At 36.3% G+C, this 26,899-nt stretch overlaps 1 protein-coding gene across 1 annotated transcript in view; it reads left to right on the top strand.

Moving 5' to 3' along the window:
* LOC115209455 overlaps positions 1–26,899 on the top strand; it is a 93,485-nt gene that overhangs the window by 28,741 nt on the left and 37,845 nt on the right. Inside the window, exons 5-9 of the mRNA XM_036501648.1 lie at positions 699–896; positions 10,768–10,870; positions 11,821–11,905; positions 12,413–12,587; positions 15,779–15,905. Of these exons, the coding sequence (XP_036357541.1) occupies positions 699–896; positions 10,768–10,870; positions 11,821–11,905; positions 12,413–12,587; positions 15,779–15,905 (688 nt within the window). The remainder of the gene's footprint in view (positions 1–698; positions 897–10,767; positions 10,871–11,820; positions 11,906–12,412; positions 12,588–15,778; positions 15,906–26,899) is intronic.

The following is a 26,899-nucleotide window of genomic DNA, read 5'->3' as shown; positions in this document are numbered from 1 at the left end:
TTGGTTCTTTATTTCATCGACTTCAGAAGGATGAAAAGAAAAACTAATATCGGAAAGATTTCACCTAAAGAACAAATACTCAAATACTATATCGAATCTGATGATTTTTACCAGCTGATGTTGATTTCGCCCAGAGTTGAACCCAAAATTGTTTTGTCCAACCCTCTGTGATTATGTCAACTCGCTGCCGTCGAAAACGTTCAAATGACATCTATTAGTACGTTGTCCACATTTCTGCGAGCAATCCATTAAAAAATTAAGAAAAGCTGTCCACACTTATATAATGTTCTATGATTAAACTTTCACGTTGCAGTACTTGGTGGGTAATGTATCGGCTTATTAGCTCGGAGATTGGTGTAGCTATTTCTACCGTAGTTAGACTGAATATAAATCACTTGATACTATATATCTCGCTTTACCTGGTTGTCGACAATCTCTACATCAAATTTTGATAGTATTCTCATCAAAATATGAACTTATGTTAACTGCAAAAAACTAATCTTATTGTAATCTGAACAGGCAAATTATGGAAATCACGTGAATAATCATTCTTTACACAACTGTTTTAATTTGCAATTATCCTCTTATTCTCTTATATGCTTCAGCCGTGAGGTTGTGGCCATGTACAGGATTGAACCCTGGTAACATTTTCAAGCCGTTCTTTTATGCATTTATCACTTTGACCTTGTATTTTGCAGATTAGATCGATTTTACATGAACTAGGACATTGCATGGGATTAAATCATGAACATAGCCGCCCGGATCGTGATCATTATATAACCGTATATCGACACAGAATAAATAGTTACCATAATTTCGAGAAAATCAGCCGCGACAAAGCATTCACTTTTGGTATACCTTATGACTATTACAGCATCATGCATTATCACAGCCGCGTAAGTAGCTGTACAAAACAAGTCGTCTCAAATTTCTTCTCTTTTTCTTTCTAAGCTATACAATCTGAGGCCGATTTTGCATTTCATCCTTTCGAGATCAACAAAGATAAGAACCGGTTGAGTCCTCTGGTCGATGTAATCGACTTAACTACTTAGAGGTAAGAGTATAAAATACTGCGTTCTTCTGCCGAGCCATGTCAAGCCAGTGTTGTAGAGTAGGCTCATCAAACCAGTAGAGTCTCAAGCTCAAATTCACAACTTGCACACCAGGCCATGATTATTGGAGAGAACAGTATGACGTCCTTACCCTCCAATGATTAATTAACATTTTAAACATAAAACTGATAATCTCTTGTGTTATCACTTGTTTTTCTTCATTTGTACATATCAAATTTTATTTTTAATATATATTTTTTTGTGCATAATCATATCGACTGGTGATGGTGTAACATAATTAGCGAGTGAAAGCGATCACAAAGCGCTCTATGACATCCATTAATCTTCCTTTTCACCGCCTGAGTCGTTTAAACACTATGGAAACATGAATGTCATACAAACACGAAAAACCCAAAAATTATATAGGCGTGCCTGTGTGGTAAGAAGCTTGCTTCCCAACTACTTGGTTCCGGGTTCAGTCCCACTGTGTGGCATCTTGTGCAATTATTTACTGATATAACCTGGGACCGACCAAAGCCTTGTAAGTGGATTTGATAGACGGAAACTGAAAGAAACCTGTCGTATATATCATCATCATCATCATCATCATCATCATCAAGGTTTAACGTCCATCTTCCAAGCATACATTAGTAGGACGGGTGACAGGAGCCGCCAGGTAGAAACACTACTCTAGTCTACTGTGTTTGTTTTGGCAGGGATTTTACAGCTGGATTCCTTCCTAACACCAACCACTATATATATATATATATATTTATGTGCGTGTCTCTGTGTCCATGTCTGTCCCCAGCCACCATCACTTGAAACCGATGCTGGTGTTTGTCCTGTAAATTAGTGGCTCAGCAAGAGTGAGTGGGGTCAATTTCTTCGACTAAAAAGCCCTTCGAGTCGGTGCACTAGTATGTCCGCAGTCAAATAATTAAAACAAGTAAAAGAATATATATATATATATATATATATATATATATAGAGAGAGAGAGAGAGAGAGAGATGTATGTATAATAGAAATTTATAGAAAAACAAAGGAAAAAGACAGGTGTATGAACAACTAGCAGGTGTTTTAGTTTGACGCTCGAGAATATGGACAAGTCTTTTACGTTTCGAGCCTACGCTCTTCAACAGAAAAGAATAAGAGAAACTAAACAGAGAGAGAATGAAAAACAAGAGTTTGTAGATTTAGTAGTCAAGCATGGTGAATGATTAGAAAAAGATTTCAAAGTTGTTGAAAGTGAGATAATAAACTACTGGTGACACAAAATGAATGTGCGCGCGCGTGTGTATGAGAATGGTGTCTGTGAATGTGTAAGTTTTATGAATAGAGGCTAGTGACTCAGACGTGTGTGAGTGTGTGCGTCTGTAACGTGTCTTTTGTGTGTAGCAGGTAAGGTGTGCTTTTTGACGTATATTATTTATTAAGGCTTCTTTCACTAATCTAGGATGGTTACTTGAAGAACTAATATACTTTAGGTTCTCATTCAACGTATGGAATGGATGGATCTTATTAGTGACTAGATTAAGGTTGACGTCTAGATAATTTACTGCATAATGCTCATTCTCTATAGATATCCCTCGGTCATAATTCTTAAAGAACTTGTACATTTTCTTCTTAAGGCATTCTAATGACCTATTAGTGCAATTCCTAGATATAAGTAGCAGGTCGTCCCTATAAAGACCACCCTCTATATTCGTAAATTCTATTTGTAGTTCAGATAAGAGATATACACCTGCAAGATCGGTAACCTCGGCTGAATCCGGGACACCCATGGGTATATCAAAACAATCTCTAATGTCTTTTCTTGGCCATAGTTTATATTTTATAATAGATTTCCTCGTGGCCAACACCACTTTGACTTCTTCAAATGACATATTTACCTTTCTCGTGGCAAATGATAGGGCCTTATGTAAAGCCACTTCTTTATAAATGAATAATAATTCTCTATATCAATTTGAAGGAATTTATATCTAATTTTATTCTTAATATTATTAAACCATTTTATAGTATCTCGGTTACAATTCCAGAGTTTAAGATTACCTAACTTATTTAATTTTACTATATATTTATCTAAAATTAATTTACTAAGTCTACCTATATCTGACTTGCTAGGGCATATTAATCTTATTGGGGGTTTGAGTAAAAATTAACCTTATGGTCTTTAATCGTTATTCTTGGATGTATCGGGATATATGGTTCAGTTCTATTGTCAATACCATATTTAACCATAATTTTTGTGGAAATTACGTTAATATTATCTAAATAATTTTTATTAACTACCTTATATTTTTTCATTATTCTCTTTCTAGTAGTTTTTCATCGAGTGATGTATCCAGTCTGTATAAATTCCTGGTCTTAATCAGATTGCACTATAACTCCATTCTGATTATTTAATATTTCAATTTTTCTAGCTAAGTTTCTGAGATGCTTGTTGTGTCCGTTAGGGTATTTTTTTAAATTTGATATTTTTCACAATATTCCATATTTTCTCCTCGAAGTCCTGTACAATTCTATTATTGGGAGGTTCCTGCTTAGATTTGAAGTTTCTCTTTATATGGTCTATATCTTCCGTGTTAGTGTTATTCTTATTAAGATTGTTGTTATTGTAGTAGTGAGCCTTCCATTTCATTATATTTATAAAGTTTTTAGCTGGTTAATTTGTATATGTTAATTCCGGCTGGGAATAGGTATATCCTTCAAGGATGAGTGCCACTCTATCACCTCTATCCTATCTGAAAGGTCCATATCTGACATCTATAAGAGGTCCTACTGGTAGAACCAATTGTATGATTAATTTAAATAATTTGGGAAAACAAATTTCCAAATCAATCGGGTACAACCCATCAGCATTATAGGCTTCTACATATCGTACCTGAAGGTTCTATTTATTATATATTTATATATTTATCTATAAATATACAAAATATCTGATAAAAGTCAATATCAATTCAATTTGGGGGGATTAATCGATATGCGGGTATCCTATTTCAGATAAAACAAAAACAACCTAATGAGTATATCTGAAAGTAATCTCATGGTATCAGTTTGAACATCCCGAAATAATAAGTTATATCCTTTAGTAAAGGATATAACTAAAATTACCAGCAGGGTATATTTTATACTTCATTAATTATCTCCTACTTTAGCTAATACTTAAATTTATTATATGAAGGAATGTGTTTCAGTATTGAAAGATTACAATATATATACATATACAAGACTGTATACATATATATATATATATATATATGTATATGTATATATATATATTTATATATATAATTATTTGAGGGAATATAAATCCAAACAGGGAAAAAATTCAATTTAGAAATACTAAATCAACTTTCACACAATATAATATATATATATATATATATATATATATATAAAACATTAGTAAAAACACATTTTATCAATTCAAAATGAACAATTAAATTACACCATCTATCTAATATCTAATGATATTTTATTATATATATAAATACATATATGCAATCGTCAGATTTGCAATTATTCCAACACATCTTCAGGATGTTTTTTAAAATAGTATATATCTAATTTTACATCCCTTTAAAAAATAAGCAATACAATTAAGCATTAAAGATTAAAAATTAAGAATTAAAAATAAAAAATAACAATTATAATTTGTAATACTAAGAATTAAAATTTATAAATTATACATTATAAATATGAATTAGTATATATATATATATATCATGTAAAATCAAGTATATGTCAAATACAGAATGTGAGATATAAAATTATACATCAGAATAAAAATGTGCATGTTTAAATGTGATATATAACAAGAAAAATTTAAATACATATTTTCCATTTTTTTTTTGCTATTACTAAAATGGTGATTAGAGGAAGAGGATAGCAGGGAACTATGGGTATTTATAAGTGAATAGTACAAAAGGGGTAATTACTCTATACATACCTTTAATTTTAAATTATCCTCTATTATTATTTTAAAATTTACCTATATTGGGAGATATATATAATTTTAGTAATATTTAATTCATATATTTATTTAAATTAAGTCTATTCAAGAATATTGATATATACGTTGTGGTATCAAAACGTTCCGAACTAGTTTTGTGGCGCGCCAATATATGTCAGCACATGGTTGCCTACGCCATTAGACCCACCAGTGACCTTCGTGATGTTTTTACTTCGCAAGAACTGAAATTTCACGTGTATGCTGCAGTCTGCGAATTTTTTAATTTTTTTTATGGATTTTGAACAAAGATCCAATGTGTAATTTTGCGTTAAATTTGGGAAGCCCGCTACAGAGACATTTAGCATACTTCGGTAAGCTTACAGCGACGAAGCAATGGGTCGTAGGTAATGAATCTAGTGGGACAGGCACTTCAAAATCTGACTAACATCCCTAGAAGACAATGGGTGATCTTGAACATTTACCACGAGTGTCACACCCGGAATGTAATAATGAGCTTCGAGAATTCATCTCCTTGGGTCAGGCCGTCAATCGAGAGTTTTACTGCGATGTTTTGAAGCGTTTCAGCGAGGATATTTGGCGAAAGCGACCGGATCTGTGAGGCGTGAAGAACTGGATTCTTCACTGAGCCTCCCCACCGCCACCCTGACTCGTGAGTTTCTCGTCAAACATAACATGATATCGCTTTCGCACCCGCTCTATTTACCAAATTTAGCTCCTGCAGACTTTCATCTCCTCTTCAAGATGAAAATGCAATTCAAAGTCCGCCGTTCGTTTTAACGCCGTTGTCGAGATCGAGAGTGAATTATAGAAGGTCCTCGACTCGCTTACGGAAAACAACTTTTAGGCCGGATTCCGAAAGTGGAAGGAACGTTACAACTGGTGTAATGCTACTAAAGGTGACTATTTCGAAGAAGATGCTGTTTAAACTTAGGTAATTAAATTACTTTTTTAATAAAAAATATCTAATTCTGGATGGTGATGTTGACGATAAGTTCGGGAACCTTTTAATACCACCTCATATATGTTCGCGTACGTGAGATGTTCATTAAAAATTTCCCCTGACCCACTTTGCAAGGAATGGGATAAATGAATCTTGGTATAATTATTATTCCTTCTCTACATGGCCACCACCAATGGTGACATACTTCTCCCATTGCTTTATGTAGATGTAAAGCTCTCGTTGTAGAAGTCGGTAGGTTGCATCTGGAGCCAAGACTTTACCTCAGAAATAAGTTCACCATCCTCTGAAAAGTGCTTCCTCTTCAAAATATACTTAATGGTTGGAAAGAGGTGAAAGTCAGATGGTCGGGAGAGTAAGGGGGATGAGGAAGGATTTCATAGCGGCGGAAGTTTTCTTTCATCTGGACAGCATGTGTATTTTAAACTGGGGAATTCTTTTGGAGGAGGCGGACTCCTTTGGTCAGTCTGCCACGCCTCTCTGCTTTGATGGCATCCCGCAGTTTCTGCAGCAGAGAAGCATAATCGTGGTACCCTTTGCTAGAAAATCCATCATCACTACTCCGGGTTGGTCCCAAAATACTGTGAGAAACTCCTTGCCAGCTGAGTCTGAGGGTTGGACACGGGATTTTAGTCTCAAAGTCATAGTGATGGACCCATATTTCATCCCGTGTGATAAGTCTGCCGATAGAAGTCCTCCTCGTTTTCCTGGCACATTGTGAGCATCAGGGGAATTCATCGCTCAGACAACTTCCACATGTGCAAATGTTTGTGAATAATTTTCCCTCAGACCCAACACCTGTCTTCACTTGGATTAGCTACCGAATAGTTATACGAATGTACAAACAGCTTGTTCACTTGTATAAAACATGTTTTGTGGGGTTTTTAGAAGAGGACATTGTTTTTGTATTTTTTGAGTGAGGTTCCAAGACAATGGAGATGGATTGATATAAGTAAGTAGATAGGCTGATGAATAGATGGATAGATAGATAGAGGAAAAAATAGATAGATAGTCAGACAGACAGATCGGTCGAGGGAAAGAGAGAGAGAGGGAAGGGGTATCCACTTTCCTATTCACCAGTCATTCATTTATTTAATTACTTGTTCCTTTACCATTATGTTGAAATGGGTTTAAGGATGGTGACCACTTAACAAAAAAACTGGTGTGGTTTGGTATTCACTGAAAGTCTTTTTGCTTTCTATCTCTTTTTCTTTTCTCTCCACCTTTTCCTTTTCTTCTTTCTTTTTCTTTCCTTTTTTCCTCCTTTGTTTTTCACCTCTTTGAGTTATATTTACAATATATCCCTTTCAAACATTCATTTTTGGAGGGATTATTTTCATAAAGTGTAGTTCTGATTGAAAATACATTAGTATATTTGCAAACTAACAAAAAAAAATTAATCAGTAAATAAAATAAAACGAATATATATATATATGCTGCTGAGACACCATTAGGTCAAGCCTGACCATGGGATTGCACCTAGAAAGTTACCCTCTCAAGCACAAGTTCGGGCAAGGTTGTTTATAGAAGACCACCAGTCGCCCATGCATACAGGCCGCCCCTCTGCACGCCACCAGTGTTATCCAAGGGAAAGGCAAAGGCCAATACAGCTTGGCACCAGTGACGTCGCAACTCATTTCTACATGGAGCAACATAAAATAAAGTGTCTTGCTGAAGAACACACCATGCAGCCCAGTCCGGGATTCGAACTCACAACCGCACGATCATAAGCTCGACGCTCTAACCACTGAGCCATGCGCCTTCACTGAATATGTATGTATGTATGTATGTATGCATGCATGTATGTATGTATGTATGTATGTATGTATGTATGTATGTATGTATGTATGTAGTCATAAAACGAGATAGATGAGTGACAACCTTGCCACTGGTGGTGGTGTAACACACCATACTAATCATATCTGTCGGGCATGTCGAAGAGAGTGTAATTCGGCAGGAGGACTTAAACGACATGCAAAGGTACATGAAGCCCAGTTACAACTACAGCCGGCTATTACCAGTAAAGGTCTCAGTTGCCAATTTTGTACAAGACATTGTAGATCTTTAGCTGGTCTAAAAAGTCACATGCGATCACATCACCAGTAACAGCTAAGCTTCGTGCAATGGCCATACTCGATAACGAGGGGGCAGCCATTAATTTTTTTTTAAATGCATATGTTTTTATATATATATATATATATATAATATATATATATATATATATATATATATATATATATATACGTAAAGCTAGAAAATCTCAATGTTATACATATATATATCTGAAAATTTGTAGAAATAAGCCAAATTTAAAATAAAGAATTCAAATTCTCCACTTTACCTTCAAACATTCAATTTTAGGGAGGATTCCTTGATGAAGTGTGTGTGTGTGTGTGTGTGTGTGTGTGTGTGTGTGTGTGTGTGTGTGTGTGTATGTGTGTGTGTGTGTGTGTGTGTGCGGTGTGTATGTGTGGTTGGGAATAGGTTAATACTGAGTCACTTCGATCACACCTCATTCAATTCTATGAAATTGCGTTAGAGGACATTAGTATAACACTTACGAAACATAATGTCTCCGCTTTTGTTTCAAACATCCAACTTTGGAGAGAATTTTCTGATAAAATGTAGTTCCATTGCTTTTCGGTATTGTGGATCGTCGTGTGCACATTTGCAAAAGGGAAAATTTTTGAATTTTCCGTCGCCACATATTTCCAGACGCTTACCTAATGGAATCTTGCGTAATTCTTCTTGTCGGATATGTTGCCTGTGGATTTTTGCCCGTTGGCAAAGGGAATTATTTGTTTCGCCAATGTAATTTCCTTTGTAGTTTGGGCAGGTAAGTGAAGTATTTGAGGTTTTGCGTTTTGCAGTTCATACCTGCATTTATTTTGAAAAGGGATCCACTCTTGAATTTTATGCGGGAACCAATTACCAAGTATTTGAAGTTGTTGCATGTTCCACATCTCCTATTTCCACATTCTTTCACCAATAATTCTGAGTCATTCTCTGATTTGAATTCTGCCCTTGTGGGGTGTTTTTTAATATTTTTGCGTTGGTGTCTTCTATTCCCTAAGATGTTTTTTTTCTTTTTCAATCAGAGTTTTCATTTTGGGGCTTTGTAGGAGTATAGGTAAGTCCGAATTTATGGCGTGAAAGATGTTGGTTATTCCAGGACTGTGTCTATTAATGAACGGAATCGTGTTTTCATTAACTTTTTCCTTAGGTGTCCGTAGTTGGGTGATGTTCAATTTCATCGCCTTTTTAATCCCCTCATTAATTAATCTTAATGGGGTATTTCTGCATTGTGAGTAAGCTTTTGAGTTCGTTGAGTCGGATTTCAAGTATTTTGGGGTCAGTCACTATAGCACAGATGCGTCTTGCCATGCTGTCTAGGACGTTTTGCCCGATGTGAGATGGATGGCAAGAGTAGAATTTAAATATTGATATGTGTCAGTTTTTTTTGTAAAATATGCTTGTTGTAACTGGAATTCTGTATTTTTATGTGAATATCCAGGAATGGTAGTTCATTACAACTGGCTTCTATCGTGAATTTGATGGATGAGTGAAGGATGTTCAGTATTTTGTTAAATACGAAGGCGGCGAGCTGGCAGAAACGTTAGCACGCCGGGTGAAATGCTTAACGGTATTTCGTCTGCGTTACGTTGTGAGTTCAAATTCCGCCGAGGTCGACTTTGCCTTTCATCCTTTCGGGGTCGATAAATTAAGTACCAGTTACGCACTAGGGTCGATGTAATCGACTTAATACCTATGTCTGTCCTTGTTTGTCCTCTCTGTGTTTAGCCCCTTGTGGGTAATAAAGAAATAAGTATTTTGTTAAATACATTGAGATCTTAATACGATTTTTCCCACAAGATGAAGCAATCCTCAAGTAAGCGTTTCCACTTTTTAATGATATATTTCTTGTATTCCTGATCAAAAACTTTTTTTACTTCCTCAAAGTTTTTCTTCCAAATATCCCATAACTAAGTTTGCATATGAGGGCGCATATTGCTAAATGGTCATCATCCTTAAACCCATTCCAATACAATGGTAAAGGAAAAAATAATTAAATAAATGAATGACTGGTGAATAGGAGGGTGGATACCCCTTCTCTCTCTCTCTCTCTCTCTCTCTCTCTCTCTCTTTCTCTCTTTCACTCTACCCGTCTGTCTGTTTGTCTCACTATAAATCTATCTATTTATCTATCTATCTATCTACCAGCCTATCTACCTACCTATATTTCTATAAATCCGTCTCCATTGTAGTGGAACCTCACCCCAAAAAACAAAAACAATGTTCTCTTCTGAACCCCCCCCCCAAAAAAAAACATCTGTTTTCTATAAATAAACAAGCTATTTGTACATTCACAGAATTGTATTTGATTAGTTCTAGAGAGGAACGAAAGCGCTAATAATGAAGAAATAAGAGGATTTTTTTCCAAAATTCTGACGACCTCTCTCTGTCTCTGTCTGTCTGTCTCTCTCTCTCTCTCTCTCTCTCCATATATATATATATATATATGACTGCTCCATCATGAGAGATGATAGTCGTCCCATCAAAACACACACCACACACCATCACACAGTACAATTACTCCGTTGATGAGCCTTTAGATGACTTTTAAGACCAGTTTCCGACTGATAGGGTTTAAAACACAAGTGACATATTATTCAAGCTCTATATCTTTGCCCTTTCGAATCTCATTCTGAAGGAATATTTTTGTGAATTAGCATATGTGTTTTAAGTCCAGATATTGTCTTACAAGTTTTTTGACATATGACAGAAGTCGTCAGAGGTGGTTGGTGTCCAAGAGGTGGTTGGTATTCAAGAGCTCGTTGGTGTCCTATCTGCTCATTACGATTTTCATGTGATATCATATGGTTCACGTATCCTGCTTTTGACAACAGAACGCGGTCACATATAATACAAATCCAATGTTCACTGTTGATTACAGTTCCAATTGTTCCTTTGCAGCAGGCCATTTTCAGTTCAGAGTGTTGAATCATTTTTTCCTCCCAGGCATGGCAACCAGTTCTAAAAGCACCTCTCCACTTATTCCGATCTAGAGCATTATTTTCCCAATACTTTTGTTCTTATCTAGTTTCTCCAGGTTTTTCTTCACACAGTTTTTATACCTTTTCTTCGGCTTATGTTGTGGTCGCTTACCAGAGTTGAGCTTACCCTAGAAAAGACGCTTTGGCAAACGCTCGTCTTTCATTCTAATAACATGTCCCGTCCATCTTATTTGAGACAAGATAACAAGTTGTTCAAGTGAGCTGCAACGTACCATGCGCAAAACGTCTGTATATGGTGTGGAACATTCCCATTTCATTCCTAAGATACGTCTGAGGCACTTATGATGAAATTCCTCCAGCATTTTTATATGATGCTTGTAAGTGATCCATGTCTCACTTAAATAAAGAAGTGCAGACAATACACACTTTATAGAAACTGATTTGTGTCTGCAGGTAAATACCTCTGTCCGCTCATACTCGCTTTTCCAGCTTTCCAAATGCAACACTTCCTTTCCCTATTCAATAGTATATCTCTGGATCATGACTACCATCTCTTAACAGTGTGCTTCTTAGTTAAACAAAGGTGTTAACAACTTCCAACCGTGTTCTCTTCACAAAAATGTTTGGTTCAGAATATATTTGTCCTGACACGGGAGTAAACATTACTTTGGTTTTCCCCAAAATAATTGTGAATCCGAAATGTACACATGCAATGGAAAATGTGTCCCTTCAATGTTGCATATCCTCCTTTGAGTGTGCCAACAAATCAACATCATCAGCATAATTCTCTGACAAATATTTCGAAAGTCTTTGCTTTGCAGTTAAACTGGGCCAAATTAAAAAGATGACTAGATGTCAGAAATCTGATTCCGATTCCCCTGTTGCAATCCTTGAAAGCATACCAAAGTAATGCAGCAAAGTAGAGAAAAGTGTAAGGGCAGGAATATCTCCCTATTTGACACCGTTGTCCACCGAAAATCCAAGAGACAGCTCACCATTAAAGACCACCTGAGCTTTCATGTTCCAGTGTATTTCTTTAAAAACTGCGCACAACATGTGCTGACAACAAAGTTTAAACATTTGCTCCTCCAAGCATTTCTCTTGAACCTGCCTCACAGAACATATCACGTCCATTGTTCCTCGTTCTGATCTGAGACCTCATTGTCCTTCAGGAATCACATGTGGACACACATTCTCAACAAGACGATCTAACATGATCCTTGAAAATATCTTCTTAGTGTGTGCTAGAAACGTTATCCCTCTAGAATTACAACACACTGCTTTAGGGTCCTTACACTTGTATAGAGAGATTAGAATGTCATTTATCCATTCCTGTGACACAGGAGATTCATTCCAAACTCAAGTTATCTGGATATGAATTTCAGATGAAATATGATCCCCTCCTGCTTTCAGAATTTCAACTGGAACGCAATCCAATCTAGGAGCTTTTCCTGATCTCAGTTTACGTAATGCCAGATTTACTTCATCAATGGAAGGTTTATCATTCAATGTGTTGCACTATATCTCTTTGTGGAGTGTTGTTTATGTCCATATTCACTACAGACAGATCTTGGAAAAGATCTGCAAAGTATTCCCCGTCTATTCATTATTCCAGGAGGATCTTTAATAACCTCATTTCCATCTTTCGAATTCAAGGGAACATATGATGATAAAGATTGCAGTCCAAAAGCTTGCCACAATAAACTATAGAAACTTTTAATGTCTTTCCTGTACTTCCTCAGACAAATTCCTCCACCTCTTTAAGCCTCCTGAGTTCTTTTTGCAAGTCTGCTTTCTGAGACCTGTACAACTTTTCTAGTTGCACTATGTTCTTAACGTTTGGGTCAAGAAGCTTTTCATGAGTGGACCTCTTTCTTGCTAAAAGCTGATTTATCACTGTATCATTGGAACCAAACCAGTCTCGGTTTATATAATTACCAATAATTTTTTAACAATTTCCTCATTCGATTTAAACAGCATTTTATTCATTCGATTTCCTCCATCGAATTTCATCCTTTCGACTTCATTCTCTGATGAATGGATATACTTCCCAACGATGCTTATCAAATTTAGATTTCATTTTAAGAGGAAGTATATTCAAGAAATGATCAGAAGAACTTTTAAACGTTTTAAAACCTTTTTACTATCATAGCTGTACTTTATCCATTAATAAAATATTGCTAATATTATATACTTGTCCTTATTATCATTAAGATATAACTTCCACTATTTTACTCTGTAAGATATATATATATATATATATATATATATTATATATATATATATATATATTATAAATATATATATATAGTTATATATATATATATTATATATATATATATATATATATATATATATATATATATATATATATAATAAATATTAGGGAATAAATCCAAATTTACAGGGAAAAAATCAGATTTAGGATTAAATCCAATTTTATAGTAAAATATTATATAATATTAATTCGAGACAAAACCACTATTTTGCAAATCAAACAAGGAAAGACTTAATCAATACATAAAAAAATTTTAATATAAAGTAAATAAACCGCCACTACAATTGTTTCATGTCTTCAAATGACATTCGTCAGGTGGATTTCCGATCTTCTAATCAGTTTTAATTTAATAAATTAAAACTGACTAGAAGATCGGAAATCCACCTGACGAATGTCATTTGAAGACATGAAACAATTGTAGTGGCGGTTTATTTACTTTATATTAAAATTTTTTTATGTATTGATTAAGTCTTTCCTTGTTTGATTTGCAAAATAGTGGTTTTGTCTCGAATTAATATTATATATATATATATATATATATATATATACTTCCTCCATAGAAGGTGTATCATCTATGTATTGCACTATATATTTGTGGAACGTTGTTTATAAAATCCATGTTCGTATATGTTTGCGTGTATATTTGTATGTGCGTGTGTTTGCGTGTGCATGTATGTACGTAACGTTATTTCATTCGGGTAGACATATAGAAAAGTAGAAAAGAAGCTGAAAATGTACTGGAATCTATTTAGATATTTTATTTTTAGAATTTTTCTAATTTTCAAAAGGTCAGTATTTTTGCGGGGGCGGAGTGGCGAAATTCGATTACATCTACCGTAGTGCTCAACTGGTACTTATTTTCCCGACCCCGAATAGAAGAAACGCAAAGTTGACCTCGTGAGGATCTACACCTAGGACGAAAAGTTGAAAGAAATGCCGCTAAGTTTTTTAATTCTGGGGCGGTACCGATTTTACTAGCTCGTCGTCTCATTTGAATAACTGCACCGAGCTGTTAGAAACGTTAGCATATCGGGCAAATTGATGAATGGCATTTCATGGGTCTTTACGTTCCCTGTTCAAATACCCCCGAGAAGGACATCGCCTTTCATCCTTTCGAGGTCGATAATATAAGTAACAGTTAAACACTGTTGGGGGTCAAAGGACTTGTGCCAAACTTTGAAATTAAAATGGGTGTAAAGAACATTATTGACTCATGAATGTTATGTAATGTACGGTGTGTTTAGGTTGGGGACATACATACCAAACTGTTACTGATACGCTTCTTGTTACAGTTTCTGCGTCCGTCCGACTACAAAACCACAAATCATATTCAGTATTTGTATTTCACTTATTGCTATTTCATCAACTTTAATAACTTAAAATTTATTTTGCTAGCCTCACTCAAGTTTGTGATTTCCCATAATAGCTACTTCTGTACAAAAAATAATGACACTTGCTTTCAAAACTGAAGTGCAGCTTGCAAAGTTGGAAAGTGCAGATTGTGCAATTATTGAGACGCTGTAGGAGAGCAAAGATAAAAATTCTTAGAGAATGAACGAGGTGATTAGTAAGCCTTCACTCATATACTGGGGCAGCAATTTGGGTGAGGGTATAATTCGACGTCAGCGACACCAGGACGCTACTTATTTTATTGACATCGAAAGGATAAATGGGAAAGTCGGCCTTAGCAGTATTTGAACTCGGAACATACAGATGGGTGAATACTGCTAAACATTTTGTTCGGCCTACTAACCATTCTACCAGGCCACCGCTTTAACCTTCACTCAAATGTTACGATATACCATTGGCACTGTGACTCATAGCGTGCTCATCTCTTTCTATATTTGCCAAATTTTCCTTTATGTTATCAAGCTGCTTATCATCTTTTTATCATCATTTCTCTTGTATATCACACAGAATAACATTTACGTTCAATCTCTTCACTTAGAGAAGTCTCTTTAGATCCAGAATTCTCTGGAAATCTAAATACATAAATATGTAATGGTGTCTGTCTGTGTGTGTTTTGGGGGCTACTCTAACTCTTCCCACACTGTCCAACCGATTTTAATGATTTGGGGCACATAGGTAGATCACATGCCCTGAATTTCAAATAAGGCCGGAATATTTCGAAAACTCGATAATACTCAGTTGGTATCGATTTTTGTGAGCTTAATCGGGCGTTTGAATGAAAATTCCCATAACGACGTTATTTTTCCTGCAGCTTTTGCATTTTTTCACGTGTAAAATTTCAACAAAATCAATAGAATAGTCACTAAAGAAACGCTTATTCAATACAAAGTCGGAGGTGGGCTAAGCTTCAACACGGAAAACACGAGCAACGCCGGGTCCAATAACTACGAGAAATAAGCTTCAACCCATCAAAACCTGAATGGTACACAGCAGATTAATGAATGGATATCAAGTTTCGGGGAAATTTAAACCTATTTGATAAATTTATATATCTGGATTTATTGTTGTTGGATTTCTGTTATATATTTTAGAATTTCGCGAATAGTTACGAAGACAATATTGTCACTAAAGATAAAAGAATGATGTCCGTTATCGGGAGATATGAAAACCTAAGCTTCTACAATTACAAATTGGTTTACATGATGTATAATTGTGGTGGTGAGTAGTCAAACCTTTCAATAATATATATAACTTGACAAATAACTATTTCCAACGTTGCTCTACTACTACTACTACTACTACTACTACTACTACTACTACTACTACTGCTGCTGTTGCTGCTGCTACTACTACTACTACTACTGAATAGAATATACTAATATTTCATGAAATGGCTCTGCTCTATATTACTGGGTATGATTCAAAGTGTCAGCTGTCCACAACCGACAGACTCAAGCGACACTCATATACTAATCATGATTCAAGAAACCTGCAGAAGACCCTTAAAGTTCCAGGCAACGATGACTTTTTAGGGATTATAATTATTATTATTATTATTGAGTGAGAGAGCAGTTCATGCCATCAAAGTGACACTGGGGTAAAATATACGAAAACCAATATACCCATCATGACTACCCGTCTGATAAGGGTACACCAGGCACATGCATCACAACCATATGTGCGCGACATGGTGATCTCATATCAAGATAAACAGCACATGACCTTGCAGGCGGGGCCCAGTTAGAATTTTCTTCAGGTTGAGTAGCCCATCCCGCTCAAAAGGTCCCTGAATAAGGGTTGTTTAAGGATGTTGAAAGAACCACTCGTGTTTCCAGAGGTGAATTATTCAAACTCTAAAGAATCCCTCTCAACACATGGCTATGATGCTCCCCCACTACTTCTGCTCGTGATCAGAGATGCACATATCGTCAGCCACTAAGGGACATGCTCAACTGGTTAAAGTCGAACAACTGACAAGCAAATCTGTGGTATTGAGCAGAATATTTGCTGTAGCCCATCTTTTATACCAAGACAAAACAATGTACATGATAACACTTCCAATCAGTTAAGATCAGAAGCCATGAAAGCCACTGCCTGGTACTGCATCAGAGCATTTATTATTATTATTATTATTATTATTATTATTATTATTATTATTATTATTATTATTATTATTCAGTAGTTTTATTTTTTAGCGTGCTTTCACTTCACTAACGATCGCAGCTCTGTGTGCCTTAGGTATGTGCTGTGATTTGTTGTGATGCTCTGATGGTTATTGTATGGAACGTGTTCTGCGTAGGATTTGTGCAGTGCCTAGTAGTGCAATTTTCTGTATGTTATATGTGTTTGTAAATCCTGGTGTTTTTGTTATATATTTGTCTGAATATTTTTTTATCATGCCTAATGCACCTACTATGATAGGAATTGTTTCTGTTTTTAGATTCCACATTCTGGTTACTTCTATTTCCAGGTCTTTGTATTTTGAAAGTTTTTCCATTTCTTTTAGAGACACGTTGTCATCTGCCGGTGTTGATACATCAATTAGAAAGCATTTTTTTCTTCATGATCTCTGACAACTATATCTGGTCTGTTGGCTTAATTTCTCTATCTGTGTGTATCGGCATATCCCAGAGTATGGTTGCTTTCTCGTTTTCTGTGACCTTTACTGGTGTGTGCCTATACCATCTTTTTTCTGTTGTTATTCCATAATGTTGGCATAGCTTCCAGTGTATGTAGGTTCCAACTCTGTCATGTCTGTGAATATAATCCTTCTTAGCCAGGACTGGGCAGCCAGAGATAATATGATTTATTGTTTCTTTTCCATCTCCACATATTCTGCAGTTACTTGTAATATTTCTTTTCATTACATGTTTTTGGTAATTTCTGGTGGGGAGGCTTTGGTCTTGTGCTGCAATTAAAAATCCCTCTGTCTCTGCTTTGAGTCCTGAGCTTCTCAACCATTGCTGGGATTTTTCTTTGCCTATTTCTCTTGCGTTTAGTATAGTCCAGTATTTACCATGAAGGGGCTTTTCTTGCCATCGTTTTATCATGGTTCGTTGCTGTTCTGTTTTTATTATTATTATTATTATTCAGTAGTTTTATTTTTATAGCGTGCTTTCACTTCACTACCGAGCGCAGCTCTGTGTGCCTTGGGTATGTGCTGTGATTTATTGTGATGCTCTGATGGTTATTGTATGGAAAGTGTTCTGCGTAGGATGTGTGCAGTGCCTAGTAGTGCAATTTTCTGTATGTTATATGTGTTTGTAAGTCCTGGTGTTTTTGTTATGTATTTGTCTGAATATTTTTTTATCATGCCTAATGCACCTACTATGATAGAAATTGTTTCTGTTTTCAGATTCCACATTCTAGTTACCTCTATTTCCAGGTCTTTGTATTTTGAGAGTTTCTCCATTTCTTTTAGAGACACGTTGTCATCTGCCGGTATTGATACATCAATTAGAAAGCATTTTTTTTCTTCATGATCTCTGACAACTATATCTGGTCTGTTGGCCTTAATTTCTCTATCTGTGTGTATCGGCATATCCCAGAGTATGGTTGCTTTCTCGTTTTTTGTGACCTTTTCTGGCGTGTGCCTATACCATCTTTTTTCTGTTGTTATTCCATAATGTTGGCATAGCTTCCAATGTATGTAGGTTCCAACCCTGTCATGTCTGTGAATATATTCCTTCTTAGCCAGGACTGGGCAGCTAGAGATAATATGATTTATTGTTTCTTTTCCATCTCCACATATTCTGCAGTTACTTGGAATATTTCTTTTCATTACATGTTTTTGGTAATTTCTGGTGGGGAGGCTTTGGTCTTGTGCTGCAATTAAAAATCCCTCTGTTTCTGCTTTGAGTCCTGAGCTTCTCAACCATTGCTGGGATTTTTCTTTGTCTATTTCTTTTGCGTTTAGTTTAGTCCAGTATTTACCATGAAGGGGCTTTTCTTGCCATCGTTTTATCATGGTTCGTTGCTGTTCTATTTTTAGTTTGGATTTCATTTGTTCTATAGCTTTTGTTGTTTCTTCATCATCTTCTTCTTCTTCTTCGTGTTTATTAGGTGGTATGATTTCTTTTTTGTATTTGTCAGCTTCCTTAAATACTGAGAACAGTTTTTTGTTTTGCTCGTGTTTTGCCGCTATCTGGATCAGTTTTCCTTCCTTCTGAAGTAGATATTTTTGCAGTCCTATGGTGGTTATTTTATAGTAGTTTTCCAGCTGTATAAGGCCTCTACCACCTTCTATACGTTGTATATATAGTCTTTCTATGTCAGATTTTGGGTGATGCATCTTCGATCCTGTCATTATTTTTCTTGTTTTCCTATCTATTTTGGTCAGTTCATTTCGTGTCCAGTTAAGGATATTGTAGCTGTAACTTATAACTGGGACAGGTAAAGTGTTGATACCTATTATCTTGTTTTTAGCATTGAGCTCTGTGTTTAGTATTGATCTAACTCGTCTATAATATTCTTTTTTTATATTCTCTTTCATTTGTGTGTGTTGTGTCTTATCTAGTTCATGGATTCCTAAGTATTTGTAAGTTTGGTTTTGGTCTAATTCTTTTATTTCATTGGTTTTATCTAGTGTGATGTTGTTACTCTTTACTAGTTTTCCTCTTTTCATGGTTACTTTGGCGCATTTTTCTAATCCAAATTTCATATCTATTTCTTTGGTAAATCCATGAACTGTCTTTAATAGTGTTTCCAGCTGTTTGTCATTTGCAGCGTATAGTTTTAGGTCATCCATATACAAAAGGTGGCTGATCGTTTTGCCGTAACATTTATATCCGCATCCAGTTCTATTTAGCATATCAGATAGAGGTGACAGTGCCAAGCAGAAAAGGAGTGGAGAGAGCGTGTCTCCCTGGTTTATTCCTCTTCTAATGGGGATGTCTTTGGTTTTCATGAGTCCCTCTTTTGTTTGGAGGTGTAGGACTGTTTGCCATTTATTCATAGAGTGCTCTATGAATTTTATGATTGTTGGTGCTACTTTGTTAATGGCTAGTGTTTCGAGGATCCATGTGTGGGGGATGCTATCAAACGCCTTTTTGTAGTCAATCCAGGCCATACTGAGGCCTTTCTTCTTTCTGTGGCTGTCTTCAGTTATGGCTTTATTAATCATTAGTTGATCTTTACAGCCATATGAGCCTTTGCGGCATCCTTTCTGCTCTTCTGGGAACAGTTTGTTTTCGTCCAGGTGCTTGTTCAGCCTTTGTGATATCACTGCAGTAAATGCCTTGAACATAGTAGGGAGGCAGGTTATTGGTCTGTAGTTTTCTGGTTTTTCTGTTTCATTTGATTTGGGAATTAAGATGGTTTTCCCCTTCGTGAGCCATTCAGGCATTGTCTCTGGCTCTGCTAGTACGTTGTTAAAGTTTTCAGCCAGCTTTTTGTGCATTCATGTTAGATATTTCAACCAGAAGTTGGGGATCTTGTCATGCCCAGGTGCCTTCCAGTTGCTTAGTTTTTGCAGTGCCTGGGTGACCTCTTCAGTTGTTATGGGGGTCCAAAGTTGTTCAGATGCCGAGTTTGTTATTTTGATACTCCCTTTCTTTGGTGGTTCGTTCGCCGACCATATTTCTCTCCAGAATTCTTCCAATTCTTCTGTCGTTGGTGCTGCAGTGACTTCTATTTTATTTTTTCCCAGTTCTTGGTAGAACTTTTTGGGGTCGGAGTTGAACTTTTTCTGTTCAAAGAAGCGTTGGCGTTTCTCGTACCGGCGGATCCTTTGAGCTTTGGCAAGGATATCTTGCTTCAGCTTTTCTTTTATCTCCGGCAAATCTTTTTCTGTGATGTTATATTTGCGGAGTATTTTTGTTCTCTTTTTGTTGCTCAGTAGCGTTGCTTGTTTGCTGATTTCATTAAGAATCGACAGGTCTTTTCTAATTTTTTTTATTTTGTTTTGGATGTTATTTATCCACAGGGTTTGTTTGGGTGGTGGTACTCCTGTTTGGGCGGGTTTGGGTGAGTATCCAGCTTCTTTTGTGGCTGCAGTGGCTGCTGCGTATATCCAGTCATTTAGTTCAGTGATATCACTTTTTTTTGTTTCAGTGGCTAGTTCAGTGACGGCTAGGTTTATGTTGTTTATAATTGGTGTTGTTATTGCGTTTATTTTGATTCTTGGGAGGTATGGTCGGTGGTCCATTTTGAGCTCTGTGGTTTTCAGTTCTTTGATTATTTTATTTTTTATATTATCATAATCATTAGGCTCCCCTTCGTTATTTACATTGTGTTTGTTGGGAATGTTGCGTTTGTCTTTGTGTTTTACAGTTTCAGTGTTTATATTATTGGGCATTGTTGTGTGGCTTCTATCTACATTTTCCTGGTGTATGTTTTCTTTTAGGTGTTCTATTTCTATTTCTGATATTTTTTTTGTGTTGAGAATGTATCTTCGTACGTTAGCTAATTTATTAGGGTTCATTGCTGTATCCAAGTCTATATCTCTATTATTTTCCTTCCATATTTTATATGTATGTGTTGTTGTATTTTCATTTATTGGGTAGAGTACTGCTGTGAAGTATGCGTGTAAGATAGAAATGTATTCCTCACGTGTCCATTTACGTCTTTTGGGTTTTATTTGCGGGACATGAGGTACAACGTCCGGCCCATTATTTTGACGGTCGTCATTTTCGTAGGGTACCGGTCCGTTTATTTCTGTTGTCACATTATTTCGCACGTGTAGTTTTTCGTACATTTTTTGTTGTAAGTTTAATGTACGTACCGCTCGATTGTTATTCTTGGGTTGAATAGTATCGGTGGCATTTAATTTCTTCGTAGTTCCTTTGTACATGGTGTTTGGGGTCGGGGATGATCGTGATGTTCCACGCATGTTTATATGTGTTGCGTTAGAGGTGGAGATGATATCGAGTCAAAATACATCATTTCGTTTCGAAAATAGTAATAAATTTCAATTAGTATTACTTACTCGGATACAGTCCAATTCTTTGTTAGTAAAACTTTGGCTCCATAGGATGTCCTTGTTTTCGATGTTTGTGGATAGATTTCGGAGCTCTGAATTTTCCTTCTTACATCTTAAACGTCCCTCGGTGTTCTCCTTAAACGTCCCCCGGTGTTCTCCTTAAACGTCCCCCGGTGTTCTCCTTAAACGTCCCCCGGTGTTCTCCTTAAACGTCCCCCGTATTATTATTATTATTATTATTATTATTGTGTGAGAGAGCAGTGCAGGTCATCAAAGTGATACTAGGGTAAAATATACGAAACCCAGTATACCCATCATGACTACCCGTCTGATAAGGATACACCAGGCACATACATCACAACCATATGTGCGCGACATGGTGATCTCTTATAAAGATAAACAGCACAAGACCTTGCAGGTGGGGCCCAATTAGACTTTTCTTCGTGTAGAGTAGCCCATCCCACTCAAAAGATCATTGAATAAGGGTTGTTAAATGATGTTGAAAGAACCACCCATGTTTCCAAAGGTGAATTATCTAAACATCAAATAATTCCTCTCAACACATGGCTATGATGTTCCCCCACTACTTGTGGTCGCGATCAGAAATGCCCATATAGTCTGACACTAAGGGACATGCTCAACTGGTTAAAGTCGAACAACTGACAAGCAAATCTGTGGTATTGAGCAGAATATTTGCTGTAGCCCATCTTTTATACCAAGATAAAACAAAGTACATGATAATACTTCCAACCAGTTAAGATCATAAGCCATGAGAGCCACTGCCTGGTAATGCATCAGGGCATTTATTATTATTATTATTATTATTTTTTTATAATTCTTTTTTTATATCAAAACTCACAGTTTATATTGCTGGGTATGATGGAAAGTGTCACCTGTTCACAGCCAGCAGACTAAGGTGACACTTGTTCTCTGGTCATGCTTCAAGAACCCTGCCAAGAATTATTGCAGTTCCAAGCAATGCTGATTTTGTAGGTGTTCTACCTTCACACTTGCACTGATCTTTTTCAGCCATGTTGGTAGTTGAGTGCTGATACTTCCAAGTGCACCAATTACCATTAAATAGTTCCATCCATTCTATACCGAATAAGTTGAATAAAGTGAATCTTTCAAGATTTAAGTCTTTGTCATTTTCGCTTGACCTCGAGAAGTTATATTGCATTTAAATTCACCGAAAAAATATAATCTTTTTCCAGAGATATGGTGTGCTTACTTTTTTTAGATTTAATTAAATTTGGGTTAGCGACATATTTCCACATTTTTTTCGTTTATAATAGTAATGTCACTACCCATGTCCAACTGCATTTCACCATTGTATTTTCAAATTTTCACCATCACTAATTTTCTCATCGTTATAATTCCAATTTCTTCCGATGACATATTATTTATTATTTTACCTTTTTCTTGATGCTTTATCGTTTTAGTTCTACTGCGCGACTTTATATGTCCTATATTTCCACAACGAAAACACTCCGCTTTTTTAAATGGACGATATTTCCTCTGGTTCATACCACCACCTGCAAAACATGCGTTTATATCCTGATGTTTATCTCTATTCAGACCATTCCGTAATGGTTTTACTTGGAAACAATATCTACGTCCAATTTCCTCTGTGTCGTGTCTCAATTTAAGCATCTTTTCACATTTTTCAGACAATTTTTGCAGGATTACATCCTGGATTTGCTCCAGCTTTGCAATGATTTTAGTTCTGACTTCTGTGTCTTTTTCTGCAGTAAGTCCCTGTGTGAAAATCAGGCATTTGAACATATGTGGAGTTAATTCGTCCAGCTTAGGCTTCTCACATTCCCTGTGTACTCTACCAGCGCATGTAATGTAATCCTCGTTACTATTTTCAACGTGTGTTGGATAAGGTGCTTTTTTTTACTGACAATTTTACACACTATATCTATTGTGTCAGTAAATTTTATGTCCGAAGCTTTTCTTCAGAGTACATGATTACTGTAACTTTCATGTTCTGTTGCCACCAGTATTCTCAACACTAAGCGCTTTTTCATCTTGTCGTCCCAATCATTACATTTTCTTGAAAATTTGCTCCAGTCTTCTGTAGTATGCTTCGAAGGTAATTCATTCGTCAGGTTCGTATTTGAACTCAGTTATTCTAGTTTTTCTGGCGATTTCATTATTGGCAGCATTTATTATTGTAATATTTATTGTTGAAGTTTTTGCAGTTCAATCTGCTGCTGTTCTTGTTCTTTCAGCTGTTGTTGTTGCTGTTTTTGCAGCTCGAGCAAACCGGCCAACGAATCTTCAAGAATTTGAAGACTTTTCGTAAAATTTACACAACAAAAAACCTTTCGAGTTAGTAGAGGAGTTAACAAACCCCACATGAATTATCCTTGTCACCATTGTTATGTTTGATGGTTGTCGCTCTGACAGCATATTGTTTTATACCGAAATTATCGATAGAATATTTCCATCTGGCACTGTACGATCCCCAGTCATGCAGTATTTTTATCCTCAAAGATTGGATCCTTATAACGTTCCCTCAACATCGCAGTACAATTGCTACATCAGCACAGACACACTATCAACGAAATCTAACTCGTGCTTTGGGTACTCTACGCATTGCAAGTATTTCCGATACTGGCCGATGTCACCTTACTTATAGTGACTGTCCCATTCCACTCGTCAAGTGGGAGGGGTGTACCAATTCCCTACAAGACTTTCAAGTGCTTAGAACCCTCCTGATATATATACAAACTTTCTGTAGGAGCGTCACTAGGTATTCTATAGCCATTTGTCTATATTTCAATTTACTGTTCCCAGCGCACCACTCATCACAGGCACGACATTTACTGTTCGCATTCTCCAAATTCTTCCTATTTCAATTTTTTTTTCTTCGTCTTTCTTTACGATCCTAGAATCAAACAAGTATGATATGTCGATAAATAAGCAACATCGCTCTTCCTATTCTGTTTCCTAATTTCTTGACCGTTCGAATTGGAAGGTTTCACAAAATCTTATATTTCCCCGACTCCCGTACTCTTTCGACTCGATGATTGTACCGTGTGTTTCCAGCTTCAAATACCCATTTCCAATGTTAAACCTTTACAACCGGATCGATCCTCCATTTCTTATATTCTACTTGTGCCAACTTGAGGCATTCTGTCACAATATGTGCCACTGTCTCGTTCCAAGTTCCACAGTATTTACATGTTTCTCCCACATTCTAACTATAAGTATTTTTTTATCAAGTTGTTTTTATCGTTTGATCTTGGACTGCTACAATTAGACTTTCTGTTCCTTTTTTTTACTTGCCCCTTTTTTTAATCAAGCCCAGGATTGGCCATACAAAGGTTCTCTTCCCTATGTCTGACGTGCTCCCCTTCTATTTCATTCTTGTCCATTTCTCCTGTTACGCGCTTTATCACCTGTTCTCTTTTAACTTCCGTTGGTAGTTTTACTGTACTGCCATGTAAATACTCTACGGGAATATTTCTCTCCATCTGTACACATTCTACTGCTATTAAGCCTTTTCAAACCTGGTCACTCATCAAGTGCAACCATTAGATATCAGCTTTCGTATGGTGGGTTCCATACGTCGTCGGCATCTTTCTAGTTTTTTTTCAGTCAAATTCCCTTCTTTCGTTTCTGGTCCAGTCTATTATTCTAACTCCGTATCTGATTGACGGCACTGCTCTTGAAGTTATTGCTTTAATGAGATTTTTGGAATTCAACTTTCACTGCAATACTTTTCTGACTCACCTTATACTCTCTTCTGTCCTCTTTACAAGTAATTTGTTTTATTTCTTCACTTTCTCAATTATTATTTTCTCTTTACCACAAATTCTGTTGGAGCTCTTAAGTGCGTAGAGGGCTGACTATCTGCAGCCTACGGTACCATGCTATCCATTCTTTTCAGCTATCTAATACTTTCCTAATTATTCTGGCCGTACAAAGAGACAAATGTTTTGTAAAAAGTTCCTCTGGATACTCTATTCCAATTTCCATGATATTCCTCTTGATACCTTCTGATACTGTTCCCAATGACCTAACAATATTTGGCATTATATTCATTTTCTTCATTTTCCATAGCCAGGCTATTTGGCACTTAAGAGAGTTGTATTTATCTATCTTTTCACCTTCCTTCTTCACTATTTGTGGGTCAAAAGGGCATGCAGCATCAATTGTATATCATATGTGGTGCGTCTTGTCTGCCACTTCTAGGTCCAGTCTGTTATGCTCTAGTACCTGATCTGTTTGGATTGGGAAATCCCGGAGAATTTCGCTAGTTTCGACTCTGCCACTCTCTCTAGTTTGTCCTCATACCACGTCTTGCCATTCTCTAGCCCCCACTTTTCGTACAGTTTCCAATGTAGCACTTTCACTACCTGATCATATCGCTACAACTTATTGTTTTGGCCATTCGTTCGTGATATAGGCAATGGTTTCATCCACTCTATAACAGATACGGCATATCAGAGACACTTGCATATTCCTAAGGTTCACCCTCCATTTCGTAGCTAATGCCTGGTCTTGCCTTTCCATTGACTTACAGCATGTAGATCAAACAGGAGTTCGGTTCGATCTCTTTCTCCATTGATAATTCTCTAGAGTTTGGGAGTCTTCAGCAAATATTTTCACCTTGTTGTGTATTATGACTCTGGAAAGATCCTTTCTATAGATATAAACATGTTTATCTATCTATCTATATACTCTTTACTTTTTTACTTGTTTCAGTCATTTGACTGTGGCCATGCTGGAGCACCGCATTTAGACGAGCAAATGACTCCCATGACTTATTCTTTGTAAGCCTAGTACTTATTTTATCGGTCTATTTTTCCGAGTCGCTAGGTTACAGGGACATAAACACACCAGCATCGGTTATCAAGTGATGTTAACTGAAAATATCTTACATTACAATTGAGAGATGTTATTGTTTCACTTTTGACACGTAATACTGAAATAGTGGAGATGTGATATTGCTCTGTGCTCGCACTAGGCAAGAAGTCAAAACTTTTTGGACCTATGACACTTCATGGACCCTAAGTAAGGCTTGTGTAAAATTTGAATGTAATTGGTTGTGTAGTTCTCAAGTTTTAGGGATTCACACAGATACACAGACAGAGACACAGACACACATTCTCATCTTTATATGTATAGATTATTATAGAGGGATACTATTAAGCTTCTATATAAGTTACACGATGACAAATGATGTAATTCCATTGAGAAATGTTTACATCTTTTGTTTCTTAAGGTAACGTCTTGCTAAATACAGCTCAAAACTCTTTTTTGTTTCAAAAATCATTGA

This window comes from Octopus sinensis, linkage group LG3 (assembly GCF_006345805.1).
Source record: "Octopus sinensis linkage group LG3, ASM634580v1, whole genome shotgun sequence".
NCBI classification, from domain to species: domain Eukaryota; kingdom Metazoa; phylum Mollusca; class Cephalopoda; order Octopoda; family Octopodidae; genus Octopus; species Octopus sinensis.
Note: the sequence above shows the minus strand (reverse complement) of the source record. Positions and strands in the feature narration are given on the sequence as shown.